Genomic DNA, 27255 nt, shown 5'->3' with positions numbered 1-27255 from the left:
GCTCTGTCTGTGGCTGGAGCTCATTGACTGACTAGGTTGGCTGGCCAATGAGGCCAGGGACCCGCCTCCCTCATTCCTTCCTGGTGCTAGAGTTATAAGACAGGGTGACCATGCCTTGCTTTGATGTGTGTGCTGGGGACCAAACTCAGATCCTCCTGCTCATAGAGCAAGCATCGTACTTGACTGAGCCATTGTTCTCACCCTTAAAAAAAAACAAACACCTTTAAACACACAGTAACCAGGGGCTGGAGCCAGTTCAGCAGTTAAGCATACTCAGTTGCAGAGTTCAGTTCCAAGCATCCACATCCACAGCTTACAACTGCTTATGACTCCAAGTCTAGTTCCCACATCCTTCTTTGGCCTCCATGGTCACCCACACATATGTAGTGCACATAAGCACATAGACACACACACAGACAAAAATAAGAATGCCAGGTGTTGGTGGCACAGCACGGAAGGTAAAGGTGGAAGAGTTCAAGGCCATCCGCAGCTACATAGAAACTTGATGCCAGCCTGGGTTATGCGACCCTGCCTCAAAAACTTCCCAACAGCCTCCCTGAGATGTGTGGTTCTTCAGCCAAGGCTCCAAAGAGACTCATGGATGTTAAACTGGGAGACATCCCAAATGCACAGGTATGTGGTGGAGCACTGAGTTATACCTGACATTATGCCCAAGGAGTCCATCAACAGGAGGAAAGAGCATGGCTGGGTTAACACGGTGCTGGCGTGTCTTAGCAGAAACATACTCCAAATGCTCGGTTTCATTCATGAAGAAGTCAACTAAGGCTGAATCTTCATATCCTGACTGAGAACTAATATCTAATAAAAAGGAACTGGTAAATGTGGAAACACACACACACACACACACACACACACACACGCAAGAAACCAGAAGGAAAAGAGTGGTAAAGCACTGTAACATGGGGCTGGAGAGAAGTTGGCAGTTAGGAGCACTTGCTGCTCTTGCATAAGATCCAGGCTCGCTTCCCAGCACCCACATGGCGGTTTCTAACTACCTGTAGCTCCAGTTACCACAGAGGGTCCCATGCCCTCTCTGGCCTCTACATGCTCTCACAGAAGTGTGGTGGATACAAACTCATGTAGGCATACACACATACAAATAAATAAATCTCAAAAAAAAAGAACTTGAAACTTACATCATTCCAATGTAGTGTATTAGGTTCTTTGAATTTATATATTCAGGATAGAAAAAAAATCAATAATTTTCTGATACAAACATAAAAATAGAGCACATTTATTAACAGTAGGAAAACTACTTACAATAACAAAATCTCACATAATAAACACAGCCAAAAGAGCACAAGAAACTTGTTGATACTCTGATGCAGTATCATCAAAGACCGTCCCATACACACCTTAACATATACCACATAAAGCATTCATTTCATAGGCGGGAGAAAAATGACTTTTGTCTGTCACTGAAATAGATTTCCTGGTTTTCAGCTTTGATTATGTACTATAGATAGAGTTCAAAAATTATTTTAAAAAAAATGTTAACAACAAAAGCTGAGCATGGTGGCGTATCTGTAGTCCCAACACTAGAGAAGCAGACAGGTAGATCTCTCTGAAATCAAGGCCAGCCTGCGCTACAGATCAAGTTCAAGGCCAGCTACAACTACAAAATGAGACCCAATCTTTACAAAAAAGAAAAGCAACAGCAAAAACCCAATATTCATTCCTAAAATAAACATCTTTATATATATATATAACATCTTTATTTAATATCCTACACAATGGTGAATACTTAGAAAGTTCTGGACTTTAACAAGTCTGACCAGCTAACTTGCTTGCTTGAGCACGTCTTCAGTTCCCCTGGGAGTCACAAATGCTTTCCATCCATTGGTCCAGAGGAGAGAGAGCTCTATTTCTTTTTCCTCTTCTTTGGTGGCTCGTCGTCAGAGCTGCTCTCGGAACTGCTGCTGCTGCTGCTGGAGGAGCTGGAGTCTGAGTCTGAGTCTGAGGACGAGGATGAGGAGGACGAGGAGGAGGAATAGGCTGAGGAGGAGGAGCTGGAGAGGCTTCCATCTGAGTCGCTGTCCTCTGAAGACGATGAGGCAGATGTCTCGCTCTCTGATGAAGACCCACTGGCCGAACTGTCACTGCTAGAGGTACTCGTGACACTCTTAGGCCTATAAAGTTACACAAAGAGCACACATGAGATATGGACATTTAACTCAGTGCTTAGAAATGCTCGTGCTGAGCTCCTGCAGCTAGCCCTAGCCCGATGTCTGGGGATCGCCTAACTGCTGAAACACTTTGCAAGCTCTCTAGGAGTCCATAAGGTGTGCCCTCCATACACTGAGCATGCTGGCACAAGCCTTCCATCCCAGGAGGTAAGGCAAGAAGATCAGAAGTTCAAGGTCACCCATAGCAACACAGTAAGGTCAAGGCAAGTCTGTCACCCCCCCCCGTCACCCCCCTTCCCCCAAACACACACACACAAAAAAAGAAACACAAGCAGGGCATGGTGGCTGTAACCCTAGCACTCAAGACGCTTAAGTATGAGGGTCACCATGAGTTTGAGGCCTGCCTGGGCTACAAAGTGAGATCTAGTGTCCAGAAAATAAAACAAGGGCCAAAGGGAAGGCTCAGCACTCAGAGGCCTTACTGTTCTGTCAGAGGCCTGTCATGGAATTTGGACCCCAGCACCCATACCTGGCAGCTCAAAATACCAGAAATTTCAGCTATAAGGATCCAATGTCCACTTCTGGGATCTAGAGGCACCCACACACACACACACACACCCACACACACACACACACACACACACACACACACACACACACTTTCTCTCTCTCTCTCTCTAAAAAAAAAAAAAACAAAACAAAAGCAAAACTGAACAATAAAAGAACCCAAACATGCCAGGCAGATCTCTGAGGCCGCAGTCACTATCTGGGTTCTCCTCGATTGCTCTACACTTTAGAGTCACTGTCATGGAACCTGGAGCTCACTGACTCAGCTGGGTAGGGTGCTCAGTAATTCACTGGGACCCACCCATCACTACCTCCCCAGCGCCATGGCTGCACCAACCCCTACTGCTGCACCTATCTATTGGCTTATGTGCATGGCAAACACTTTACCAACTGGGTCATTTTTCCAGTCCCCTTTAGCAAAATCTTGTAAGATTTATTAGGTCAAGACCGGGCAGCAGTATTATTTTCAGGTGTAAGGATTTTAGAATGTTATAGGAAAAGGAAAAATGGAGCCAGTAAATTCCACGTAACAGGAAAAGATTAGAAAACACAATCAAAACCAAGAATGCGGGCTGGAGAGATGGCTCAGGTTAAGGGACTGCTTTTCCAGAGGTCCTGAGTCAAATTCCCAGCAACCAAAAGATGGGTGACAGGCAACTTTAATGGGATCTTATGCCCCTTTTGGGTTTATCTAAATTTTAATTAAATAAAAAAAAAAAAAAAAAAAAAATCTTTAAAAAAAAAAAAGCAGGGTTCCTCTTAAAAAAAAAACAAAAAAAAAAAACCAAGAAGCAGGGACCAGCAGTTGATACTGGCTGCTCATCCACACAAGCTCACAAGTATCTATAATGGAGTCCGATGCCCTCTTTCTGGTGTGTCTGAAGACAGTGGCAATGTCCTCAAGATATATAAAATAAATAAACTTTTTTTTTTAAAGATTTATTTCATTTATGTGATTACACTGTTATTGTCTTCAGAGACACCAGAAGAGGGCGTCGGATCCCATTACAGATGGTTGTGAGCCACCATGTGGTTGCTGGGAATTGAACTCAGGACCTCTGGAAGAACAGTCAGTGCTCTTAACCACTGAGCCATCTCTCCAGCCCAAAATAAATAAATCTTAAAAAAAAAAAAAAAAAAGAATTGCAGACAAAGACTTCAGGCCAACCTTCCTCCCCCAGGTAGTGTCACCTAAAGCCACTTACCTCCTCTTCTTCTTGGTCTTTCTCTCCAAGTTGGTCTCTCCCATGCTAAGGGACAAAGGGAAACAAAAGCTCCTATTGATAAGAGTGACCACAAACTCCTCTGCTACCCTCAGGCTAGTTCTGTTCTTCACTGCATATGCTCAAGGCACAGATTTCTTGCTCTAATCAAGTAAAAAGTTTCCTCCTTCCTGGGACAGGCTATCCACAGTGGACTCCGTGCTTCCTTCAACAACACATTTTATCTCCTGTACCATCAAGGCCTGTTAGTAGTTTAGACGACAGAACACAGAGTTGTTTCTTCTTTGGTTTAGAACTTTACTTGTTGACCAAGCAAGGGCACCAACAGCACAGCAGCCATAATCCAGCTTCCTAGAATCACATGTGGCCATTTGAAATTTCACAAAAGCAAATTTAATTTCTGTACAGTTTCCAAAATTTTAGTTGTTGTTTAAAACAAAAACAAAAACATGGAATCTCAATAATGCAAGGCTGCTCCCTGATACCACAAAGAGCATCCGAGCATGAGCTGCATCTCTGCCATCGGCATGTACACGGATCCAGCTTTCAGATTACAGAACTGCTCCTGTCACCACAACACGTGGTGCGGGTTCAAGTCCAGGGCAGGCACATGCTGTGCAAGCACTCTGCACCGCATACAATTTCACTGTTTTCTTTTTCTTCTTTGAGACAAGGTCTCATATAGCCCAGGCTAGGCCTGAACTCACCTATTACCTGATGGATGACGCTGGATGGAACTCAGAACCCTGTGCGTGCTGGGCAAGCACTCTGCAAACGGAGCCACATCTCAGCCCACGTTCTACCTTGTACCTTAAAGGTTTTCAAAACGAGTTTCTGCTCCTTGATTAGGAAAATAGGTTGATCCTGTCACAGACACATTCACCACACAGAACCACCACAGGCCTGCAGACATGTTGTTTCACTCTAGCCAATCTCATGAGAGAATTTTAGTTCAAAGTCTGCAGTGTTGTATACATTCCATCTTCTGCCGTACACAGAAAGCGATTCTATCAGCTGGGAGCAGGCAGTGCCTTGGTTTTTTATTTTTATTTTTTTTTAATATTTATTCATTTATTATATATAGGTACACTGTAGCTGTCTTCAGACACACCAGAAGAGGGCATCAGATCTCTTTACAGATGGTTGTGAGCCACCATGTGGTTGCTGGGAATTGAACTCAGGACCTCTGGAGGAGCAGCTGGTGCTCTTACCTGCTGAGCCATCTCTCCAGCCCCCATTGCCTTGTTTTGTGAGAGATCACAATACAGAAAAGCTTTCAGTGGTGTGTCAAACCCTAGACCATCCTCAGTGTCTAGACATCAGCCCTGGCAGGGCTGAATAATTAGTTAATTCCAGACAGGGTCTACCTACCTAACTCCAGATAACATGGATTTAGTTAGTTGTCCAGACTGGTTGGACCTTGAAGTCATAGAAATCTACCTGCTTCTGCCTCTTGAGTGCTGAAATTAAAGGTGCGAGCTACAATACTGGCTGGGTAGATATTTATTGTTAGAATCTGGAGAAGTTTATTAACTCAGTTTCTAACTTTAATTTTTACATTCATTCTTGAGAAACATGACTTACCAAAAAGATCAAGTTTTGATACAGAAAAGCCACAAAAGTATCTATTATATATAACACACACACACACACACACACACACACACACACACACACACGGGGGAGGGGGGAGAGGGCATGTGTGGTACTGGGGGTGGAGGGCTCATGCATGCACTTGACCACTTAGCTGCATCCTTGGCCTACTGTGAGAATACTTGTTCTTCCTTTTGCTCTCCATCCCCACACAGCCCTATCGACTTTCACATTTCATGTGTTCCATACCTGCCCTGCTCCTCTCTCTTAACCCTCCCCACCCCCAGGGGTGATTCCATTTGCTTGCTATGGAGCAGCAGCAATGAGCATGGCAGCTAAAACACCTCTGTGGTGGGATTAGGGCCATTTGGTTAGAGGCCCAGAATACTATAAGTAGGTCATATGGCCATTCTTTTTTTTTTTTTTTCTTTTTTTTGGAGCTGGGGACCGAACCCAGCTACCACTGAGCTAAATCCCCAACCCCCATATGGCCATTCTAGTTAGGTTTTTTTTGTTGTTTTTTTTACTTTTAGAGTCCACATTGATTTCCATAGTAGCCAAAGCACCAGTTTACACTCCCATCAATAGTGAATAAGGCTTTTCTTTACCCAAGGATAATCCTTGCCAGCTTTTGTCGGCCATTCTGCATTTCTCTGATGGCTAAGGATGTTGGGCACTTTTAAAAAAAATATTCATGGGGTTGGGGATTTAGCTCAGTGGTAGAGCGCTTGCCTAGGAAGCGCAAGGCCCTGGGTTCGGTCCCCAGCCCCGAAAAAAAGAAAAAAAAAAATATTCATTAGGCATTTGTATTTCCTTGTCACTATTAAATTCCTTAGTCCAAATTTTAAAATTGGGTTGTTTTCTTGTGTAGTGATTTTAGTTCTTTGCACACTCTAAGTATCAGTTCTTAGCAGGCAAAGATCCTGGCCCAGTTGATAGGCTGTTATTTTGGTTTTTTTCCCCCACTCATCTAGTGATTTTTTTTTTACTGTCCAAAAGATGTTTAGCTTTACAAAGTCTTTCTTGTCAATTTGAGAGGGAGATATTTTGAAGATAGGATGTCACTATATAACACTGTCTGGCCTCAAAGGAAGAGACCCACCTGCCTCTGCCTTATATTAAAGATTGGACCACCACACCTGACTAACTTTGGAGACAGTCCAGGCTTGCTTTGACATATACTATGTAGCCAAGGATGACCCTGATGCTCCTACTCCATAAATGCTAGGATTACAGGTGTACACACCCACACTTAGCTTAAGTGGATGAGACTGAAATGCTCAGTGTCTTCTGAACTTGAAAACATGGGAATCCAGTCAGGAGTATTATCTAGGGACGATTCACTCCTATCCCTTCCTGTCCAGTGTAGGAATTAAGCTGTAAATTCTGCACAGTAACTAATTATATAAGCCTGGTTCACTGGCCATGTGAGGATTTCCCTGTGTTGTAAGAATGGGACCAGTGCCTGTAGGTCATCATCTTTCACCGCTCTCAATAGGATCTTTTTAAATGAAAATCTTGTTCCGCTGTCCTTATTTATTCTTTGGGTGGGACTAAGGGCCTCTCCACATTCTTAATTTATAATAAAGGGTAGGGGAGGAGAAAGTCAAAAAAGAAAACCAATAGGCAAGTTCTTACAGATTTCTTTTTGGAAAAAAGCATGCATTTGATTCCATGATCTATTATTTTTTTTAAATTTAATTTGTGTGTGTGTGTGTGTGTGTGTGTGCATGCTTGTACATATGTGAGCACAAATAGGTTAATAATAGCTACCTTACTAGTAGAGATTTGAGGTTTAAGTATGCTAGTACTTATAAAAAGCACGCACAGGGCCCAGACAGAGTAACCATTCATTAAAAATCAGCCGATAGTATTATAAGATGGATGTGGCAGCGGTGCACACCTGTAATCCCAGCACTCAGGAGACTGAGACGGGAAAACTGCAAACTGAGACAGGAGGACAGCCTGAGCTACATATCGAGAAGGTCTCCAAAGCCCAGAATGAACAAAAGTATCAGCTAGCATTATAATGAAACTTTCAGCCCCTTAACTGACTCTGCAAAGGATTCTGTAAGGCCCCTGAATACCACAGGTAAACCTACCTTTGCTGCAGTAATCTATTTTCTTTTTCTTTTAAAGCTTTCTTCAGCTCTGCTGTTCTCGAAGGCCTGTGTAGGTACTTTCTTTTCCCTTTGCATTCATAAGTCCAATGTCCAAATTCCAAGCATTTCTGACATCTTACGTGTTGCTTATTGGCTTCACTACAAAGAAAAAAGAGAACACAACAAACCTTGGATGTTTTGTCTTGGGGCACTGTCTGACCTAAAAGAGCAGAAAGTATCAAGCGATGTTTACCGTAGTCCGCAAAGCTACTTAAGTGACCAATGCATGCAGCTTGGGGTTCAACAGAAGGAGCTGAGTCTTGCTCTTCTTTTCTTTCTTTCTTTCTCTTTTTTTTTTTTTTTTTTTTTTGGAGCTGGGGACTGAACCCAGGGCCTTGCGCTTGCTAGGCAAACGCTCTACCACTGAGCTAAATCCCCAACCCCGAGTCTTGCTCTTCTAAGCCCAGCACCGAATATCATGCTTATACTCCTCACTTTCAGGCCGAAGTAGGAGGACGGCTCTGAGTTCAAAGTCAGCCTGAGCTGCAGAGCGACCCCGTGTCTCAACAAAGCAAAACAAACAACAAAAATTCTAAGTTTTCCCATCCCAGCAATGATGTATTTGGACCAACATTTTTAGCTTAGAATATAAAGGATAATAAAGATTTTTATTTTCTTTGCAAAATGCTAGATATTAAACTCAGAGCCTCCTTCCTGAATTGTCTACTACTAAGGCAGACCTCTCACCTGTTAAAACACCTTTAAGGCTGGGAAATGGCTCAGGTGTTTGCTGTAAGCCCAAAGACCTGAGTTGCATCCCTAGGTCTGTGTAGTGGAAGGAGGAGAATTGACCCCAACAAGTTGTCCTCTACTCCTATACACGCGCAAATAAAAAAGGTTGTTTGTTTGGTTGATTCTGCAGCTGTACACCAGGCTGGCTTTGAACTCATAGATCTGCCTCTGCTATCACTTTTTTACTTACTCATGAAAAATGGTGGCGGTGCGGTAACTCAGTGGGTTAAGGCACTTGCCACACGATACTAGGATTAAAAGTGTGAGCCCCTACAGCCACCTTGTACTTTAATAAAATAGTCCTTGAGCTTCCAAACAAACAAACAAACAGAAAAACCCAAACTTTACCTATTAATAAATTTTATGAGTAAGACCCTTCTGCAATACAGGTCACATTTTTTTGAGCACCAAAGCACCACAAAGGGGAAATTTTAGACCTGTCACATAACAGTCTACAGTCCAAAACCAAGCATATTTAGAGTTGGAGAAACGGTTTAACAGTTAAGCACTTGCTGCTACTGCAAAGGATATATGGTTTGGTTCCCAGATTCCATCCGGCGACTTATAACCATCTCTCCCTCCAGTTCCAAGGGCTCTGACACCCTCTTTTGACTTCCGAGGGCCCCAGGCACACACATGCTGTAGAGATCACAAGCAGCCAAAGCGCTCACACACATAAAATATCTTTTAAAGAATGTTTCTAGGGGTTGGGGATTTGGCTCAGTGGTAGAGCGCTTGCCTACCATCTGTAACAGGATCTGATGCCTTCTTCTGGTGTGTCTGAATAAAGTGATTAAATAAATCTTAAAGAAAGAAAGAAAGAAAGAAAGAAAGAAAGAAAGAAAGAAAGAAAAGCAATACAGGTGTAGGCCTTTAATCCTAGCACTCAGGAGGCTGAGGCAGGAGGATCTCTATGAGGTCAGCCTGGAGAAACCCTGTCTTGAAAAACCAAAGCAATATGAAACAAGGAAAGACTCATGACTTTTTTTTTTTTAAAGATTTATTTATTTTATTTATATATTAGTACACTGTATGTAGTTCTCTTTAGACACTTCAGAAGAGAGCATCCCATTACAGATGGTTGTGAGCCACCATGTGGTTGCTGGGAATTGAACTCAGGACCTCTGGAAGAGCAGTCAGTGCTCTTAACCACTGAGCCACCTCTCCAGCCCGACTCATGACTTTTAAGTGGAAAACACTCCTTGTTTTGGTTTTTAAGACATGGTCTCGGGGTTGGGGATTTAGCTCAGTGGTAGAGCGCTTGCCTAGGAAGTGCAAGGCCCTGGGTTCAGTCCCCAGCTCCGAAAAAAAAGAATCAAAAAAAAAAAAAAAAAAAAAAAAAAAGACATGGTCTCTATTGTCGCCCTGGATGGCCTAGCCTTGAATTCACAGTTCCACCTGCTTCTGCCTCCTGAGTGCTGGGGTTAAAAACATAATCCACCAATATCTGGCCCAATATTCAGGTTTTTAATTAATGAACCATAGCTTAGGTCAAAAGCAAGAAAGTTCAAAGCATGCAGGTACTAGAGCCATAAACAGTGTTTTCCTTTCAGTTTCGTATGACTTTTGATAGGTTTCAGAAACACAACATGCCACCTCACAGGGCCATACAGAGTGGGTGTAACTGGAGGGTTTAGTTTTAAGATGAAGTCTTCCAGGCTGGACTCAAATTCACGTTCAATTACCCAGTCTCGGCCCCTTAAGTCGCTTACACCACTGAATGGGTAGCTACTGAGTTACTTTGTTTTTTCTTTTTGGAGACAAAGTCTTCCTATACAGTCCTGGCTGGCCTGAAGTTTGTTATGTAGACCAGGCTGGCTTTGACTAACAGTATTCCACCTGCTTTTGCTTCCCTAGCTTTGGGATTTAAAGGCATCTGCCACCAGGACTGGTAGTTACTGAGATTCAAAAAAAAAAAGGTAAAAATATTTAAGCTGGGCATGGTGGCACATGCCTTTAATCCCAGCACACAGAAGGCAGGCACCTATCTTGAGTTTGAGGTCAGCCTGGTCTACAGATATTCCAGGACAGCTAGGGCTACAAAGAGAAACCCTGTCCCTAAATCTTCCCCCCACTTACCCCTAAATTCTAACAGACTCAAAGCAATTATACCACTGTCTATCTTTCCCCAAATCCTTGGGTGACTCTGTCCTTTCTATGGCTTTTAGTCTGTCTTCTTCAAATGTCACCCCTCCGCAGATGCGTTTCTAACCCAACTAACTTGAAACGGGCCTTTCCCTTTCCCCATCACAACCTCTTACTTCCTATAAAGCTTAATTTTGTTTTGTTTTTCGAGAGACAGGGCTTTTCTATGTACCCCTGGCTGTCTTGGAACTCACTCTGTAGACCAGGCTGGCTCCGAATTCAGAAATCCACTTGCCTCTGCCTCTTGACTGCTGGAAGCACCACCATGGTGGTGCTTCAACAAAGCTATTTAATCCACTAGCTATACTTGTTTAGAGTATCAACAGGTTCCACAATAAAACTGTAAGCTGCGTGTCTTGAATACATATTCTTCACACTAAAACTGTCAAGGAATGCTAGTACTAAAGTAATTACTGAGAAGACCGCAGAAAGTGAGACGGTAGATGGGAAATGAATAGGCATTTAAGTTAGGTTTGTTTCTAGGAAAGGCGATAAGAAGGAGGCGGGAAACGCAGCAGAGGGAAAAGTTTGGATCCTTGAAAGGGAAGATGTAGGACCGTGCATCCAGGCTACCCTTGACGTGTAGAACGGACAGAGGGACACAAACCACCCAGCGACCAGCTCTTGGATTCATTTCGGACTCCCTTCAGAACCCGCTCAGTCCCGCAACCGGCGCAGGCTACCGACCGGTGTCTGGACGCCCCCAGCCCTCCCGCAGACCCCACTACGCGTCTTACTTACGCTTGCCGCCGAGCTATAAGCCGATGCATGGGAGTCGCCATCTTGAAGCGGCCGGAGTCTGCCGCACGGGTTTTTGGGAAACTCAGACGGGTGGGCGGGCCCTTAACAACCTCTGCGGTTCTGGTCGGGGCCAGAGGAGCTCATCCCAGTAGAGGCGACTGGTGGCTTCTAGCTGGTTTGTTGTCTTTAATGCGGTCTTGTGTTGAGTATGAATATGGCCTCGAAGGGTGATCTCAAACGAAGGATCTATATAGAGTGGGATTTTGTAGTATCAAAAATCCTGTAAGCATTTTGGAGACTGAGGCAAGAGGATTGCTACGTGTTCAAGGCCAACGTGGAAAAACATAAGCCCCTAGCTCAAAAACAAAACAAAAAAGCTAGGCAGTAATGGCCCCTATCTTTAATTCCAATACTTGCTGGGATTTACGGCCAGCCTCGCCTACACAGCAAGTTCCAGGAAAACTAAGGCTGCAAAAGCCACAAGAAATTACAGGTGTCAACTTGATGACTGGATCACGCTGGTTTGTTTTGTTTTGTTTTGTTTTGTTTTGTTTTGTTTTTTCCCTTCAAAGATCTGTGTAGAGGAGTTTTTAATCCAGCAATATGACTGTTCTGGAAAGGGATCATAACTGGCTGGAATACAGACATGTGTTCCAGGCCAGCATGGTACAGAGCAAGTTTCAGGTAAAGAAATTTAGAACCAGGTGTGGCAGCACATGCCTTTAATCCCAGCACTCAGGAGACAGAGGCATGCAGATCTCTGAGTTCTAGTCAGTTTGGTTGAATCAGTGGCTTGAGAGCAGGAGGGGTAGGGAGAGGGAAACAGAGACGGAGACAAGATGAGCGGGAGAGACGGAGACAGAGAGGGAGCGAGCAGTTTTACCAGGACAGTTTTACAGAGACAGGTTGCAGCCTGAAGACAGAATGAGCCAGAGAGAGAGAGAGGGACCAGAAGATTAGAACAGATTGCCAGAGTCAGTTTGAGGCCAAGTAGAGCGATTCTGTCAGAAGCTGAGAGAAGCAGGTTAATGCGTCAGCTCAGAGAGGAGTTTAGGCTGAACCAACCAGCCAGAGTTCAGAAAGAACTAGAAAGGATGGGTTTATTCAGTAGCAAACCTCTGAGATGACAATTACATCTGGTGAATAAAAGATACATTCACAGCTCTCATGGGACCAGTATTGGTCTCACTGTTAGTATTATTAGATCTCTCTCTCTCTCTCTCTCTCTCTCTCTCTTTTAGATGTGTATGGATGTGTTGTCTGCGTGTACGTATGTGCTTGTGTGTCATATGCGCATGGCTGGTGCTGAGGGGGTCAGACCAGGGCAGTAGGTTACCTGCAACCAGAATTGTGGATGGTGTGCAGAGAACTGAACCCACATCCTCTGCAGGAGCAACGTGTGCTCTTAACCACTGACCCAGCTCTCTGCCCCCTATTTCTTATTTTTTTTTTATTTTTAAAGATAACATCTTTTTTTTTTTTTCAGTCAAAAAGAACCTTTATTCTTTGTGTAGCCTCATACTTTCTTGCCAGCTGCCTTCGGAGCAGGTGATTTCTGGGTTGGGGTCTTCTGACCTGCAGCCTTCTACGGAGCAGCCTTCTGGGCTGCCGCTTTCTTGCCTGCTCCTGTTTGCCTTCTTGGCTGGGACCTTAGTTTCAGCAGCTGCTGCCACTGCACCTCAGTGGCAGCCTTAGCGACAGCTGCTTTTTTTGGGAGACGCTTTCGGGATAGCAGCTCTTTGAAGTTTCTTTACTTCCTTCTTGATTATTCCGTTCCTCATTTTCTTTGCCTTCATGACTTTGAACCGATCAAAATCTGTCACCTTGGCTTTCCATTCTCTGGCATCAATTTTCTTGGTACATCTTGTGGCTGCCCGTTTCGCATTGATATGGAAGATGGGAGAAAAGCTTCTCCCAAGCTTTTTGTACATACCTCTGGTGGGCACTGTGTGGGAACTTGAGGGTGAAATCAGTGAGCTGCCTGCATTTGAAAGGGATGGCCTGTCTCCTCACCTGAGTGCAGGGTCCATCCACTAAAGCCCTGCTCTGATCAATAACCTCTACACCTGCAATGAGCTTTCCAGCATGGGGCCTAAAGGAAACATAGGCCACCCGGCCAACCTCCGTGAAACGCCTGAACACCATGTTGGCAGCGCTCAGCCAGAAAGAAGATAACATCTTTAATTTTCCAGGCTGGCCAGAAACTTAGCTCAGACTAGTCTAATTCCAAGTTTCTAACCTCAGGATTCAGGATGTAGAGAAAGGAGGACAAGGTCAAAGCCAACCTGGGCTATATAGCAAACTTGAGGCCAGCCTGAGACCTTGCATTAACACAAAGTCTTTTTTTTTTTTTTTTTTTTAAAGACCTTGAAATTCTGCTGCCTTCGTCACCATCTCATTATTTTGATTTTAAGTCTATTTTCATATCTACAAAACCAAATCACTCTTCATTATTCCTCCCCCCCACCCCCTACCTCATTTACTGCTTTTAGGCATTCGTTTTTTTTTTTTAACTTTTAATTGCTTCTTCGTGGGTTTCACATCATGCATCTCAGGCCTGCTTATCTCCCCATCCCCTCTTATCTGCCCTTCTTGCAACCTTCCCCCTTCCAGATGAATTTCTCGAGTGAAAGTTTGGGGCCTTGAGGTGTAGCTCAGTGATAGAGTTCTTACCCAGTATGCGTAAAGCCCTGGCTTCATCTCCCTAGCAACACACACACACACACACACACACACACACACACACCCACCCCAGAATAAAAATTTCAAGGTTCTTACAAAATAATTGTGATTGTTTGAAAAAGGATGGCCCCCAAAGATTCATGCATACGAATGCTGGCCCATAGGGAGTAGCACTGTTAGAAGGTGTGCCCTTGCTGGAGGAAATGTGTCACTGTGGCAGCAGGCTTTGAGAGTCTCAACTGTTTAAGGTAGGCCTAGCACAGCAGTCTCCTTCTGTTGCTTGTGGATCAAGTTTTTAGAACTCTCCACTTCTTTCCCCAGCACCATGTCTGCCTGCATACCACCATGTTTCCCACAGTGAGGATAATGAGTTAAACCTCTGAAACTGTAAGCCAGCCCCAACAAAATGTTTGCCTTTATAAGAATTGCTGTGGTCAGGCAGGAGCGATGACTCAGTGATTAAGAGCACTGACTGTGGGGCTGGAGAGATGGCTCAGTGGTTGAGAGCACTGACTGTTCTTCCAGAGGTCCTGAGTTCAATTCCCAGCAACCACATGGTGGCTCACAACCATCTGTAATGGGATCTGATGCCCTCTTCTGGTGCATCTGAAGACAGCTACAGTGTATTTATGTAGAATAAATAAATACATCTTTAAAAAAACTTATAAAAATTGCTGTGGTCATAGTGCCTCTTCATAGCAATATAAACCCCAACTAATATTAACAATAATATTAAGACTTTTTTTAATAGACATCATTTAGTTATGTATCCTTGGCTATCCTGGAACTCACTATGTAGATCAGTTTGGCCTCAAAATCACACAGGTCGGCCTGCTCTGCTTCTTGAGTGCTGGGATAGATATATGCCACCGCACCTTGCTCTTATTAGATAATTTCTAAAAAGTAACTATGTTTATTTATCCATTGTGCATGTATGTGTGTGAACCCAAGTGTGCTTTTGCCACTCGTGTGGATATCAGAATACAAATTGCTGCCGACATTTTTCTCCTTCCACCCTGTGGGTCCCAGGGATTAAACTTTGGTTGTCCAACTTGGCTGAGAGCACTTTGTCCCCTGAATCATCTAGCCTGTCCTTCTTAGCCAATTGTAAAAGGATTTCCATTAGAACAAGTATGAGAGCGCAAGAGGCAGAATGAGGTAAGGTAAATAGGAAAGAGGAAGCAAATGGTTTCGTTGCAATAGTTGGGTGGTACAGTTTGGAAAGACTATGGAAATTAACTAAAAGCCCTCCAAGACAGTTTAGCCTAGAGGTTAGCCACACATATATTCAAACACAGTAATTATGTGTATTTTCAGGGGAAGACTAACCCAATGTAGCTGTTTTCCAGAGGTTTGGTCCAGAAGAACAAGGCTAAATGTTTAGACATGATGATTTAGCTCAGTGGTAGAGCGCTTGCCTAGCAAGCACAAGGCCCTGGGTGCGGTCCCCAGCTCTGTAAAAAAAAAAAAAAAAAAAAAAAAAAAGACCAAATCAAACATCTGCTGTGACATCACTTGGGCCCTTTTATAGCAGCAGACAAGAAGCTGACTAACCTGGTTAAATAGTGGAGACTAGAGCAGGCTGAACATTTGTTTTGTAAAGAGCAGTGGCCACAGGCTAGGGAGAATTCTTACAGGCTAATGACACTTGCTACCAACAAGCCTGACCTGAATTTGACCCCTGAACCATATGGTGGAAGGAGAGATTTGACTCCTACAAATTGGTCTCTGACCTCCACGAACACACCGTGACACCTGTCCTTAACATAAATAAAATATAAATACCTTAAATAAATAAAGTAAAATAATATAAATAAAATTTGTTTATACAAATAAATAAAAATTTATTTTAATTAACTGTACTGGCTGGTTTTATGTCATCTTGACACAAGCTAGAATCATCATAGAGGAAGAAACCTCAGTTGAGAAAATGTCCCCATGAGATCCAGCTGTAAGGGATGTTCTTGAGGCTGGGTCTTAGTTAGTTCCAGCTGGCTTCAAGCTCTGCTTGAGAGAGGGCCCAGCCCATTGCGGGTGGTGCTATCCCTGAGCTGGTTGTCCTAGGTTCTATAAGAAAGCAAGCTGAGGGGATTTAGCTCAGTGGTAGAGCGCTTGCCTAGGAAGCGCAAGGGCCTGGGTTCCCCAAAGTCCCGTTTCTGCCGAGGGGTCCCCGATGCGAAGATCCGCATCTTTGACCTGGGTCGGAAGAAGGCGAAGGTGGACGAGTTTCCACTCTGTGGCCACATGGTGTCCGACGAGTACGAGCAGCTCTCTTTTGAGGCCCTGGAGGCCACACGCATCTGTGCCAACAAGTACATGGTGAAGAGCTGTGGCAAGGACGGCTTCCACATCCGAGTGCGGCTGCACCCCTTCCACGTCATCCGCATCAACAAGATGTTGTCCTGCGCGGGCGCTGATAGGCTCCAGACCGGTATGCGAGGTGCCTTCGGGAAACCACAAGGTACCGTGGCGAGAGTCCACATCGGCCAGGTCATCATGTCCATCCGCACCAAGTTGCAGAACAAGGAGCATGTGATCGAAGCCCTACGCAGAGCCAAGTTCAAGTTCCCCGGCCGCCAAAAGATCCACATCTCCAAGAAGTGGGGATTCACCAAGTTCAACGCAGATGAATTTGAAGACAAGGTGGCGGCAAAGCGGCTCATCCCCGATGGCTGTGGAGTCAAGTACATCCCTGAACGTGGCCCTCTGGACAAGTGGCGAGCCCTGCATTCCTGAGGACTTTGCTGGCAGAAAAGAAGTAATGATGAGGTTATAGTTTGAAACTGTTAATTCCGTTCATAGAATATAGAATGTTACTTTGCATATTATAGCACATTACGATAGGAAGTAGTTGCCTTAAGGAACAAGAAAACTGCAGTTTCTAGAGAAAGAATTTGCTATTTAGGTCCACATTACTTTAAATTTTGGAGTATACTGCAGTGTAGCAAACGTCTTGTTACGATGGTATAAATGATACTGTTATCTTGGATTAAGAGTGGCTAGAGGAGTTGGAAGACCTGTGAAAAGTCCTTGTTTTATAGAAAATTACATTTCAAAAAAAAAAAAAAAAAAAAAAAGCAAGCTGAGCAAGCCAGTAAGCAGCACCCCTCCAAGGCCTTTGCATCAGCTCCTGCCTCCAGGTTTTTGTCCTGTTTGAGTCCCCATCCTGACTTCCTTCTCTGATGGACAGCAGCAATGTGGAAGTATAAGCTGAGTAAACTCTTTTTCCCCAACTTGCTTTTTGTCCCCTTAGGGCAGTAAAAACCCTAACTGGGACTTTAAATTAATTAATTTTAAAGCAGTGGCAGGCAAAAGGAATATGGCTAGATATCCTGGGCATTAGGATATGAATAAGGCTCTCTGGGCTTAAGAGGTCAGAGTGAGAGACTGGAGAGATGGCTCAGTGGTCTGCTCTTCCAGAAGTCATGAGTTCAATTCCTGCAACCACATAGTTACTCACAACCATCTGTAATTGGATCCAATGCCCTCTTCTGGTGTGTCAGCAACAGGACGCTCATGAACGTTAAGTAAATAAATCTTTTTTTTTTTTTTTGGTTCTTTTTTTTGGAGCTGGGGACTGAACCCAGGGCCTTGCGCTTCCTAGGCAAGCGCTCTACCACTGAGCTAAATCCCCAACCCCAAGTAAATAAATCCAAAAAAAAAAAAAAAAAAAAAAAAAAAAAAAAGGTCAGAATGGGACCTGAAACTCCTGGAGTTCTTGCTTTAACCACTTTCTTTCCTTCCTTCCTTATTTTATTTGAGACAGGGTCTCACTCTGTATCTCCCCCTGGCCTGGAACTCACAGAAATCTGTGTGTCACTGCTTCCTGACTGCTGGATTAAAGGCATGCACCACCATGCCGGGCTTTCTACTTTCTAAGAGAGGCTTGGAAGCAATAAATACACAAAAGGTTGTAACCAAGTCTCTCATCTTCAGATGCAGCTGCTCATGCTCCTCAGAGTCCTGAAATTACACCGCAGCCTTCTGCTGTGAGACATTTCACAGATCGAGTGAGCACAATGCTTCCTGATCGTGAGTTCAGCATGGGCTGTCTGCAGATCCAAGATGGAGGCACAGGTCTGTAAAGAATCCATGGTCATCCTTGACTACATAATGAGCCTGAGGCCAGCTGGAACTAATTGATCCTCAGTCTCAAAACACAAAACCCACCAAGATAGATAATAAATAACTATGCAAGGGAGCTGGTTGGCAGTAATAAAGAACTTGACATCCTGAAGAAACAGAAAGAAACAGATTTCCTAAACTTGGCTGTCCTGTCCTTTGACTGTTAATTATCAGAACTTCCTTAAAATAAATTAATTCTCCCTTCTTTCTTTTGTTTCTTGAGACAAGGATACACATAGTCCAGATTGGTTTCCAATTCTCTGCACAGAATAACCTTGAAATTCTGAATCTCCTGCCTCCACGATTACTCCACAATTACTTTTATCAACAATGATTTTAAATTCGTTTGGTGCTTAAGGATTGAACTCAGAGCTTCTTACATGCTGGACTTGCATTTGACCCAATGAGCTGTGTGTCCAGCCCAGGTTTTTTGTTTTTTATTTAATTTTTTTTAATGAAAAAAAAAAAAAAAGGAAAAGTAGCTCTAGCTAGCCCAGAACCCTCTGCATGGACCAGAGTAGCCTTGAACTCACAGATACCTGCCTGTGTCTGACTCCTGAGTACGGAGATTAAAGGTATGCGCCATTGTTTTTTCTTTTGGAAACAGGGTTTAAGTTGGTAGGCCAGGCTTGCCTTAACTGTCATTTGTCCGGTAGCAAGGCATGAGGTTCCATAAATAACAGGTCACTGAAGTGCAGGAAAGTGTAGAAACATGTCAGGAGAAAAATGCTGTCCAACAAACCCAAGGAGACACACTCCATGCTGGGGGAGGACCTGTCTGCAAAATGTCTGCGTGTGAAATGACAAGGACAGAGAGCTGACGCCGTGCAGCAAAGGTTTCTCAGTCAAGCCGGGGGGAAGCCTCTACTGACTCCTCATGGCAAGGGCAGCCAGCTCTGTCTTCCTCATCCGGGCATTTGATTTGACAAACCAGGGATGTGATGCTCACTGAAGTGTATGTGAAAGTTCCACGTTTCATTCCCAGTTTTTGCACTGGTCACTCACTCTGAGGCAACGTGAGCCGTGAGCCCAAGGAGCTAATGACTTAATTCTAATTTGCATCTCTGTGAAGGTTTGGTTGGTTTTTGAGACAGGATCGCTCTCTCCATAGCCTGGCTGTCTGGGAACTCACTGTGTAGCCTCAATTTCACAGAGATCTGCCTGCCTCTGCCTCCTCCTAAGTGCTGGGATTAAAAGTGTATACCACAGTGCCCAGGTGGGACAGATTAAAAAACAAAACAAAACAACAACAACAACAAAAAACAAAACAGAACAAAACAAAACCTCAGGCTGTAGAGATGGCTTAAGAGTATATCCTACACCAGCAGAGGGCCTGGGTTTTGGTTCCCAGCATCCATGTGGTGGCCAACAAACCTCCTGTAACTCTATATCCAAGTCTTTCAACCCCCTCTACTGGACTTGTGCAAGCATGTGCTATACAGGCAAAATAGTCACACAAATCAAATAAATCTTTTTTTATCCTAACTGTTTTTTGAGAAATTAATTCAGGGGAAGATGCATGTTCTCTTCCATTATAGACAGATTTCTGAAGCTCTGCTAACTCTAGATGAGCAAGGATCTTCTAACAGGACTCAGTGGTAGAGCTCTTGTCTAGCATGTGGTAGGCCTGGGGTTCATCGAGCAGTTTATCAGTGCAGCCTCAAAGCTGGCTCTGGGGTAGCTAACACATTCTTTTTCTTTAGTGGCTTTCAGCAACTTAGCAGTTTTGTACTCAGGGGGAGTCTCAGTCGGTCAGCCAGACAGGAAATATTTATCTTCAAGTCTAGCCAGTTTCAGAGGACAAATAGTTCAGCTAATGGTTTACACAGTTTACGAGACAAGGAAAGGAAATTTGGAGCGTCTGTGTCTAGTCTGACACAGGGCGCCAGGGCAGGCTGACCTAATCATGAGGAAGAGCTTGTGTTTGCAATAAGCTGGAGGCCTTTCCTGTCAAATGCTACGAGTGAGTGTGTATGTCTGTGTGTGTGTGTGTGTGTGTGTGTGTGTGTGTGTGTGTGTGTGTGTGTGTGTGTGTTTTCAGACCAGGGCCTCACTATGCAACCCTGGTTGGCCTGGTACTCATATCTAGACTAGGTTGTCCTTGAACTCATGGACCTCTTTGCCTCCCACTCTCAAATGCTAGGGTTACAGTTATGAGCCATCATTATACTTGGTTTTGTGTTTGGTTTTTCCAGACAGCCTCTCTCTACCTATCCTTGGGTGTCCCGGAACTCACTAACATAGACCAGGCTAACTTCTCAAACATAGCGGTCTGACTACTTCCATCTCTGGGGTGCTGGGATTAAAGACAAATTCTGCCACGCATGGTGATCATGCTTGTTTTTAATTTTTATCAATTATTTTATTGCTTCCTTTTTTGGTTTTATTTTTTCATTCATTTAGATTCTTTTTATGTATATGGGTATTTTGCCTTAATGTATGCTTGTGCACGATGCTTGTAGAGACCAGCAAAAGTTGTCGGGTTCTCTGGGACTGAGACAGTTGTCAGCCATTATTCAGGTGCTTGGGATGGAGCCCTGGTCCTTTGGAAGAGTAGCAGTGCTCTTAAGTGCTGACTCAACTCTCCAGTCCCTCTTTTGTCTACTTTGAAGATTTATAGTTAATGAGCTAATTAATTTTGAGCAGAGAGAACATAGATGAATTAAGAAAAAGTGAGAAGGGATTCCCAGAGCAGAAGGGGTTCCAAGAGAGGAATAATTTATTCTGAAACGGGCATAGAATGTAGTAGTTCTGGTTGGCCTTGAGCTGGGCAATATTTCTGCCTGAAGTGTTGGGATTCCAGAAATGAACCTTAAAATTAAGCCCTGGCTTTGTTGTTGTTGTTGTTGTTGTTGTTATTATTTTTGAGACAGGACATTATGTATTCTAGGCTAGCCCTAAATTCAGCACATAGCTGAAGATTTGCCACCATACCTAGTTCTTGTTTTTTTTTTTTAAACCGCTGAGGTTCGTTTTTTCATTTATTATTTTAAAACATTACAAAGCAAATCTTTCTCCTCCTCCTCTTCTTCCTCTTCTTCTTTTTCTGAGCTCGGTAGCATAGGACCGTGACCCAGAATTTAGAGGGGAGAGGTAGAACAATCATCAGTTCAAGGCTGTTGTTGGTTTTGAGTTTAAGGCCAGCCTGGACTATGTCAGAACCTGTAGGGGGAGGGTGGGAGTGGGGGGAGAGGGAGGGAGGAAGAGAGAAGCATGAAAACTGGAAACCCTTGTCAACAGAAAAACCTAGTTTTGTTGGCAGTGACTGAGCTTAGGCGTCTGCCCCACCCTCACCCCAGGATTTCCATTGACCGATTCCCCTAGGCGTCGGTTTCTGTCCTATGTCTCATCCAGATATGAAGCTAGATCCTACTTTGCTGTTCTCACAAATCCTAGCACCTCATGGTTTCTATTTGTAGGCTGTAGAGAAAGGTTGTCTCAAGGCAGAGGCCATCCCCTACTCCCTGCTTCTGAGTCTCAATGTCCTTCTTTCCTTCCTCTCGGATGAAGTCTTCTCTATTCCTTCCTGTGCCTCAGCCTGAACTCATCCTGTACTCGTCACCTCTGACACTCCCTGGGACCTTAGGAAAGTTTCCATCCTATGCCAGGCTTATTTCAAAGCCTGCCCAGGCCTGCCTAGATTCCTTAGCTAGCTGGAAACTTGCTCACACCCTTTCTCTTCTTAAAGTAACTGTCACACATTTTGGGATTTTTTTTTCTAGCTTTTTTTCCCCCCCCAGAGCTGAGGACTGAACCCAGGGCCTTGCGCTTGCTAGGTAAGCGCTCTACCACTGAACTAAATCCCCAACCCCTTTTTTCTAGCTTTTGATGACATAACTGCGTGTAGCTCACCCCGTACCCCCAGTTACACTGGACTCATCTAAGCTGATGAGTCAGACTCTCTCACTGGAACTCACTTGTTCTGGGGGTGGGGCAAAGATTTACATTTTTTGCATTTGATATATCAAGTTCCAGGCCATTCAGAGCAGCAACAGAGTGAGACCCTCTTCCAGGAAAACAAAAACCACAGGTCTTCAATTTCCATGCTTATTTAGAGCTGGTCCTGCACATTTAGAGACAAGGAGACACCAATGCACAGGATGAGGAGAAAGGGGGCCGTGGCAGGGGGTGGGGTTGGGGAAAGAGAAGGAACACAAGTGTGTGTGGTGGTGATGGTGGTGCAAGTTTATTTGTAAAGAAACCATTAGCCAGCGTGATGCTTTAACCCCAGTACTCTGGAGGCTGACACAGGTGGATCTCTGTAAATTCAAGGCCAGCCTGGTCTACAGAATGAGCTCTGTGACAGTCAGGACTACACAGAGTAACCCAGCCTTGAAACAAAACAAGCAATCGATCCCAAAGCTTCTGATTGGTTGCATCGGTGATCTATAGCTCTAATCCTAACGTCCATTAGGTTTTGCAGGAGATGGGGAGTTTGTAGTCAGCCTGGGCTGCATAGAAAGTATTACATAAAGAGAGCTGGTGAGATGGCTCTGGCTGCCCACCTTAATGACTTTTGTTTGATCCCCAGAACCCAAGGGATAGGAGACAACCTTCTCTCAAAGGTTTTCTTCTACCCTCCTTATGATCACTATTCATTAAAGAGAGACTATTAGAACGGAAGGCTGGGTGTGGGCAGTGCACATCTGTAATCCCATTATTACAAGCTCTAAGCCTGAGGTACATAGAAAACTGCAACCCAGTGAGGCCTTAGAAGTGAGGCTTTTGTCTCCATGAGATTGGGCTGTAGGCAAGCCTGCGGAGCAATTTATTTAGTGGTTAACTTGGGTGGGGCCACCTTTGGGCTGGTTAGTCTGGGTTCTGTAAGAAAGCAGGCTAAGCCGGGCATGAAGGCGTACCCCTTTTATCCTAGCACTCAGAGACAGAGGTAGGCATGTCTCTGACAGTTCGAGGCCTGTCTGGTCTACATCTCAAAACTCGGGACAGCCAGGGCGACATACCCGTGAAGGTTTGCTTTTTTACCACAGTGGTAGTAACCCTGACAAAAACAACCTTGTTATAGAAACAAACAGCCTGGAATTCCTCTACTTCTTTATTCGAAGTTGGGGATCCACTCTTAGTGAGCACAGGGTATATGGAGTCTTTTTTTTTGGTTCTTTTTTTTTTTTTTTTTTCCAGAGCTGGGGACCGAACCCAGGGCCTTGCGCTTGCTAGGCAAGCGCTCTACCACTGAGCTAAATCCCCAAACCCCATATGGAGTCTTGATGCTGGAGCAAATGTTTAAGGTCTGTCTACCTACTCCCTTGGGTGAACTGGATGACTCCAGTAATTACTCCGAGAAAAATTACTTTTGCATTTTTAAATATGTGTATGCACTCGTGTGTGTGTGTGTGTGTGTGTCTGTGCATGAGTGCATGTGCACACATAGGAATGCAGGGCAGTGAAAGGACAGCTTGTTGGAGTTAGTTTTCTCTTTCCATCATGTAGGTCTCAAAATTCTTCAAGCTAGGTGTCAAGTACCTTTACCCGGAGCCATCACTGTCCTCAGTGAATGCATATTGACATGGATATGGCTCTGTTAAAGGTCCCAGTGCCTCAGACCCATTGTTAGTTAGCAACGTCTTCTCTGGGTCAGGCTCCAGAATTGGTAAAGCCTTCCTCTGGATGTGTTCTAGTGTCGACATCATGTATAGAAAGCATCTTCCTCCCATATGCCCAGCCATGGAATCACCTACGCTAAGCTGGGCCCCCTTCTACCTCAATCAGCTCTTAAGAAAATGTCACAGCCTACCTAATCTGATCTGAGCAATTATTCTCTTGGGGTTCCTTTGTCCCAAGTGACTCTTGGTTTTTTTTTTGTCAAGTTGACAACTGAACTATGACACTTTCAGGATTAAAAAAAAAATAGGTACTTAAAATGTTTTATTTGTGTGTATGTCTATGTGTGTGTGGCCCATGTACACAGGAGCCCATGGAGACCAAAAGAGAGTTGCTGAACCTCTTGGAAGTGTAGTTACATATGCTTGTAATCAAAGTGTGTGTGGGGGGGAAATGCATAGAAACTGGACTCAGGTTGTCTGGAAGAGCAGCAAGTGCTCTTCACCACGGAGCCATCCCTCCAGCCTTCCCCTGCTCCCAAATAAACAAACTTTTGACATGGACAGAAATGGCATAAATAAATATCCATGTTTAATGGACTACACAATATTTCTAAAAGACAATTCTCTCTCTCTCTCTCTCTCTCTCTCTCTCTCTCTGTGTGTGTGTGTGTGTGTGTGTGTGTGTGTGTGTGTGTGTGTGTGTGTGTTGTGTGTGGTTTACTGGCTGGCTTTTGAACTTGCTATAAAGCTGGGGATGATCTTGAACTTCCCATCCTCCAGCCTCCACAGTCCCAAATTCTGGGATCCCAGGTCGATGCTTCCACATCCAGTGTCAGTTACCTGTTTCTGAAGAAAAACGACTCTACTACTCTGTTCTTTGCTAAATAGTTCTTGAGTTTACTTATTTCAAGAACACAGGTGCTCTTGCGCTTTTCACTTTGCAGTCTCTCTGAGGTGGAAGCTGTCTTTGGATGCTGTTAGGTTTTTGTTTGAGGCGTTGCCTTTGAAGGAAGACTCCTGATGCTCCCACGGAGCTCAGCTCCTCATCCCACGCTGGGTGTTTCAGCCTCCGCCTTTCGCTACAACTGGATTTCTGTGCCATTCCTTAGAGACCAAGTTAGGGTGTGCATTGCTGCTATCCAAGTGTCAAACTGTAAGCATCTGGGATATATTTAGAGTTTGAACTCACACTGCATTTGCACGTTAACTAGATGACAACAAGAAAATAAATGGTCGCCCTTTGGTTGTGAAGCAATGTCTGGGCAGAGAGCCACATGAACTTGCTGCTAGTCCACAGCTCTGATTCTGTATCAGATTACAGGCTCTCTCTCTCTCTCTCTCTCTCTCTCTCTCTCTCTCTCTCTCTCTCTCTTTCTGTGTGTGTGTGTGTGTGTGTCTCTCTCTGTGTCTCTCTCTTTCTGATTAGACCTGGGTCCTCCTACATGCTGGGTAAATGTTCTATCACTGAACAACACCCTAGGCCCCTCGCTTACACTTGGTGAGGAATTCTGGGAGTCAATCTATTATAAGGGTCACAAGGCCTTAAAAATCACTGTTACTTAATCAAAAACCAAAGAGTGTCGCCTCCTGAGATAAGAGGACTGTGGTTTGGCCAGATGGAAACCTGCCCAGGATATGCTGAGTACTGATTAGTCTGAACATCAAAATTAAAAATGGCCCAGAAACTTTCAATTGCGGAAATTAGAGAGTGACTGCTGCTGGGGTTGGGGGGAGGTGGAGTGGACAACTTCTGCTGTCAGCCGACAAGGCCGACGGACAGGACTCAGGCGTAGAGTTGGAATGTCAGCTGCTGGAGATGGAAGGAGGCCCAGCCTGGGGCTGGTTGAGGCGAGGATGGATAAAGAGACTATGAGTCACGCCAGGAAAATTATTGGTGATCAAAGGGCTTAGCGTTAAATTGGATCCTATCAGCTTATAAGGCCTGTAGAAGTCTGTGCAAAGTTCACCTAGCATTTTAGGATCACGAAGAGGCAAAGGACTGAGGCACCTAATGACACTTCAGAGCAGATGTATAGGAGAGGCTTCCTGAATAAGGGCAAGCGTGAGTGGCTTTGGGGAAGAACTCAGTGATACATAGTGCTGCTGAGGAAGTAGACAGTGTGAGTTGAGCAATGACCCGAGGATTTCACCGGTATGGGATGGAATGGAACCGTAGGGTTTGTTGTTATTGTTGTTGGTGGTGTGTTTTATGTAACACAGGTTCGCCTCAAGCTCTGTAGTGGAGGATGTCCCTGTGGTAAGCTTATGAATGCAACACCAGGTCAGTTTATGTCGTGCTTGGGTATAGGGCTCAGGGCTTTGTGCATGCTTGGCAAGCACTGTAGCAACTGAACCATATCCCCGCCCAGTGTTTATATCAGAAAAGCATAGCGAGAAACTGCTGCAGAGAAAACAACAGGGGACCAAACTCTGCTCAGCCACCTTTTCTCAGCCGGCTCTGTCTTTGTTGTTTAGACAGAATCTTCTTGTATGTGCCTGACTGGACTGGAATTTACCATGGAGCCTGGGTTGCCCTCAGATTCCCTCTCTTTCTTAGCCTCTCAAAGTGCTGGGTTACAGGTGTGGGCTACCGCATTCAGCTTGGGGTTCTGGAATTTAAGAACAGGGAGCTGCTTTGACTGAGGCCCATTGTTCCAGTCTCCCTGAGGTGGGGGAGGCCAGACGGATAGCATTACTCAAGCATGGAGCTTCCTCAGGACACTAGTGATTGGCAGGAGGCCAAGGATTCCAGTGACCACTCCGTGGGTGGGGATTATGAGTTCTCAACTGACTGAGGACTTTTAGTCTCTCGGTGGGTATCTGATGATGTATTTAAAAATAAAACGAACACTGTTTTTGATTGCTTAGAACTAAGTTTAGCCAGAACTAAGCTGTACCAGAGAAAAACACCAGATAACTTCCTGTTTCTAAAATGTTCAGGATGCTTGCTGGATGAGAACCTGTGCGCTGAGCTGAGTTTGCACCACACAGAGGCCACCCCCCCACCATCGACACCACACAGAGCCCTCAGCACCACACAGAACCCCCAGCACCACATGTCCTGGAAACTCCACGGCTGTGCTGTGCCGTTGAGACTCTGGGAACCCTGCCATTCAGATTCTTTGCAATTCTCAAATAACCCTTTTGACTTTGTGTATTTAAATATCCCAGAATAGCCTCTTGAGCTATAAGTTTGATGATCCAGGGAACTATTTTTAGACTGATATATTTTAGTTGAGAAAGACAAATTGTTAAAAAGATAGGGCTGTGGGCTTTTTTGTTCTGTTTTGTTTTTTTTTTAAGCCCTGGCTGTCCTCAATTTGTAGACCTGGATGCCTCGAACTCACAGAGTTTTTCCTGAGTGCTGGGATTAAAGATGTGCACCACTATGTCCAGCTTGGGCTGTGACATTCTGAATGGAAAATAGTAGTAGGGCCAACAGGGCATGTTGGGTACAAAGCTGTGAGATATATATATATATATATTTTTTTTTATTTTATTTTTACAATTTTTTAGTGTTTAGCCAAAGGTTGGAAGAAGGCTTCCAAGAGAAGGCAGATAGAGAGTCTCAGCTTCT

At 44.4% G+C, this 27255-nt stretch overlaps 2 protein-coding genes and 1 pseudogene across 2 annotated transcripts; 1 reads left to right on the top strand and 2 right to left on the bottom strand.

The window, feature by feature from the left end:
- Positions 1-1158: 1158 nt before the first annotated feature.
- On the bottom strand, positions 1159-11366 carry Zcchc10 (zinc finger CCHC-type containing 10). The gene is made up of 4 exons (XM_032913896.1): positions 11311-11366; positions 7633-7791; positions 3920-3964; positions 1159-2150 (listed from the first exon to the last, which is right to left on the bottom strand). The coding sequence occupies exons 1-4, from the start codon at positions 11349-11351 to the stop codon at positions 1883-1885; spliced, it is 513 nt and encodes a 170-aa protein (XP_032769787.1). The 5' UTR covers positions 11352-11366; the 3' UTR covers positions 1159-1882.
- A 1460-nt stretch (positions 11367-12826) lies between these two features.
- LOC116910270 lies at positions 12827-13455 on the bottom strand (annotated as a pseudogene).
- A 1690-nt stretch (positions 13456-15145) lies between these two features.
- On the top strand, positions 15146-16851 carry LOC116910269 (60S ribosomal protein L10-like). Its single transcript, XM_032914151.1, has 2 exons — positions 15146-15150; positions 16113-16851. The coding sequence occupies exons 1-2, from the start codon at positions 15146-15148 to the stop codon at positions 16726-16728; spliced, it is 621 nt and encodes a 206-aa protein (XP_032770042.1). The 3' UTR covers positions 16729-16851.
- The last annotated feature ends 10404 nt before the right edge of the window (positions 16852-27255 follow it).

Source organism: Rattus rattus, chromosome 9 (assembly GCF_011064425.1).
Source record: "Rattus rattus isolate New Zealand chromosome 9, Rrattus_CSIRO_v1, whole genome shotgun sequence".
Classification (NCBI taxonomy): domain Eukaryota; kingdom Metazoa; phylum Chordata; class Mammalia; order Rodentia; family Muridae; genus Rattus; species Rattus rattus.
The sequence above is the reverse complement of the archived record's forward strand: the minus strand, read 5'-3'. Positions and strand labels throughout refer to the sequence as shown.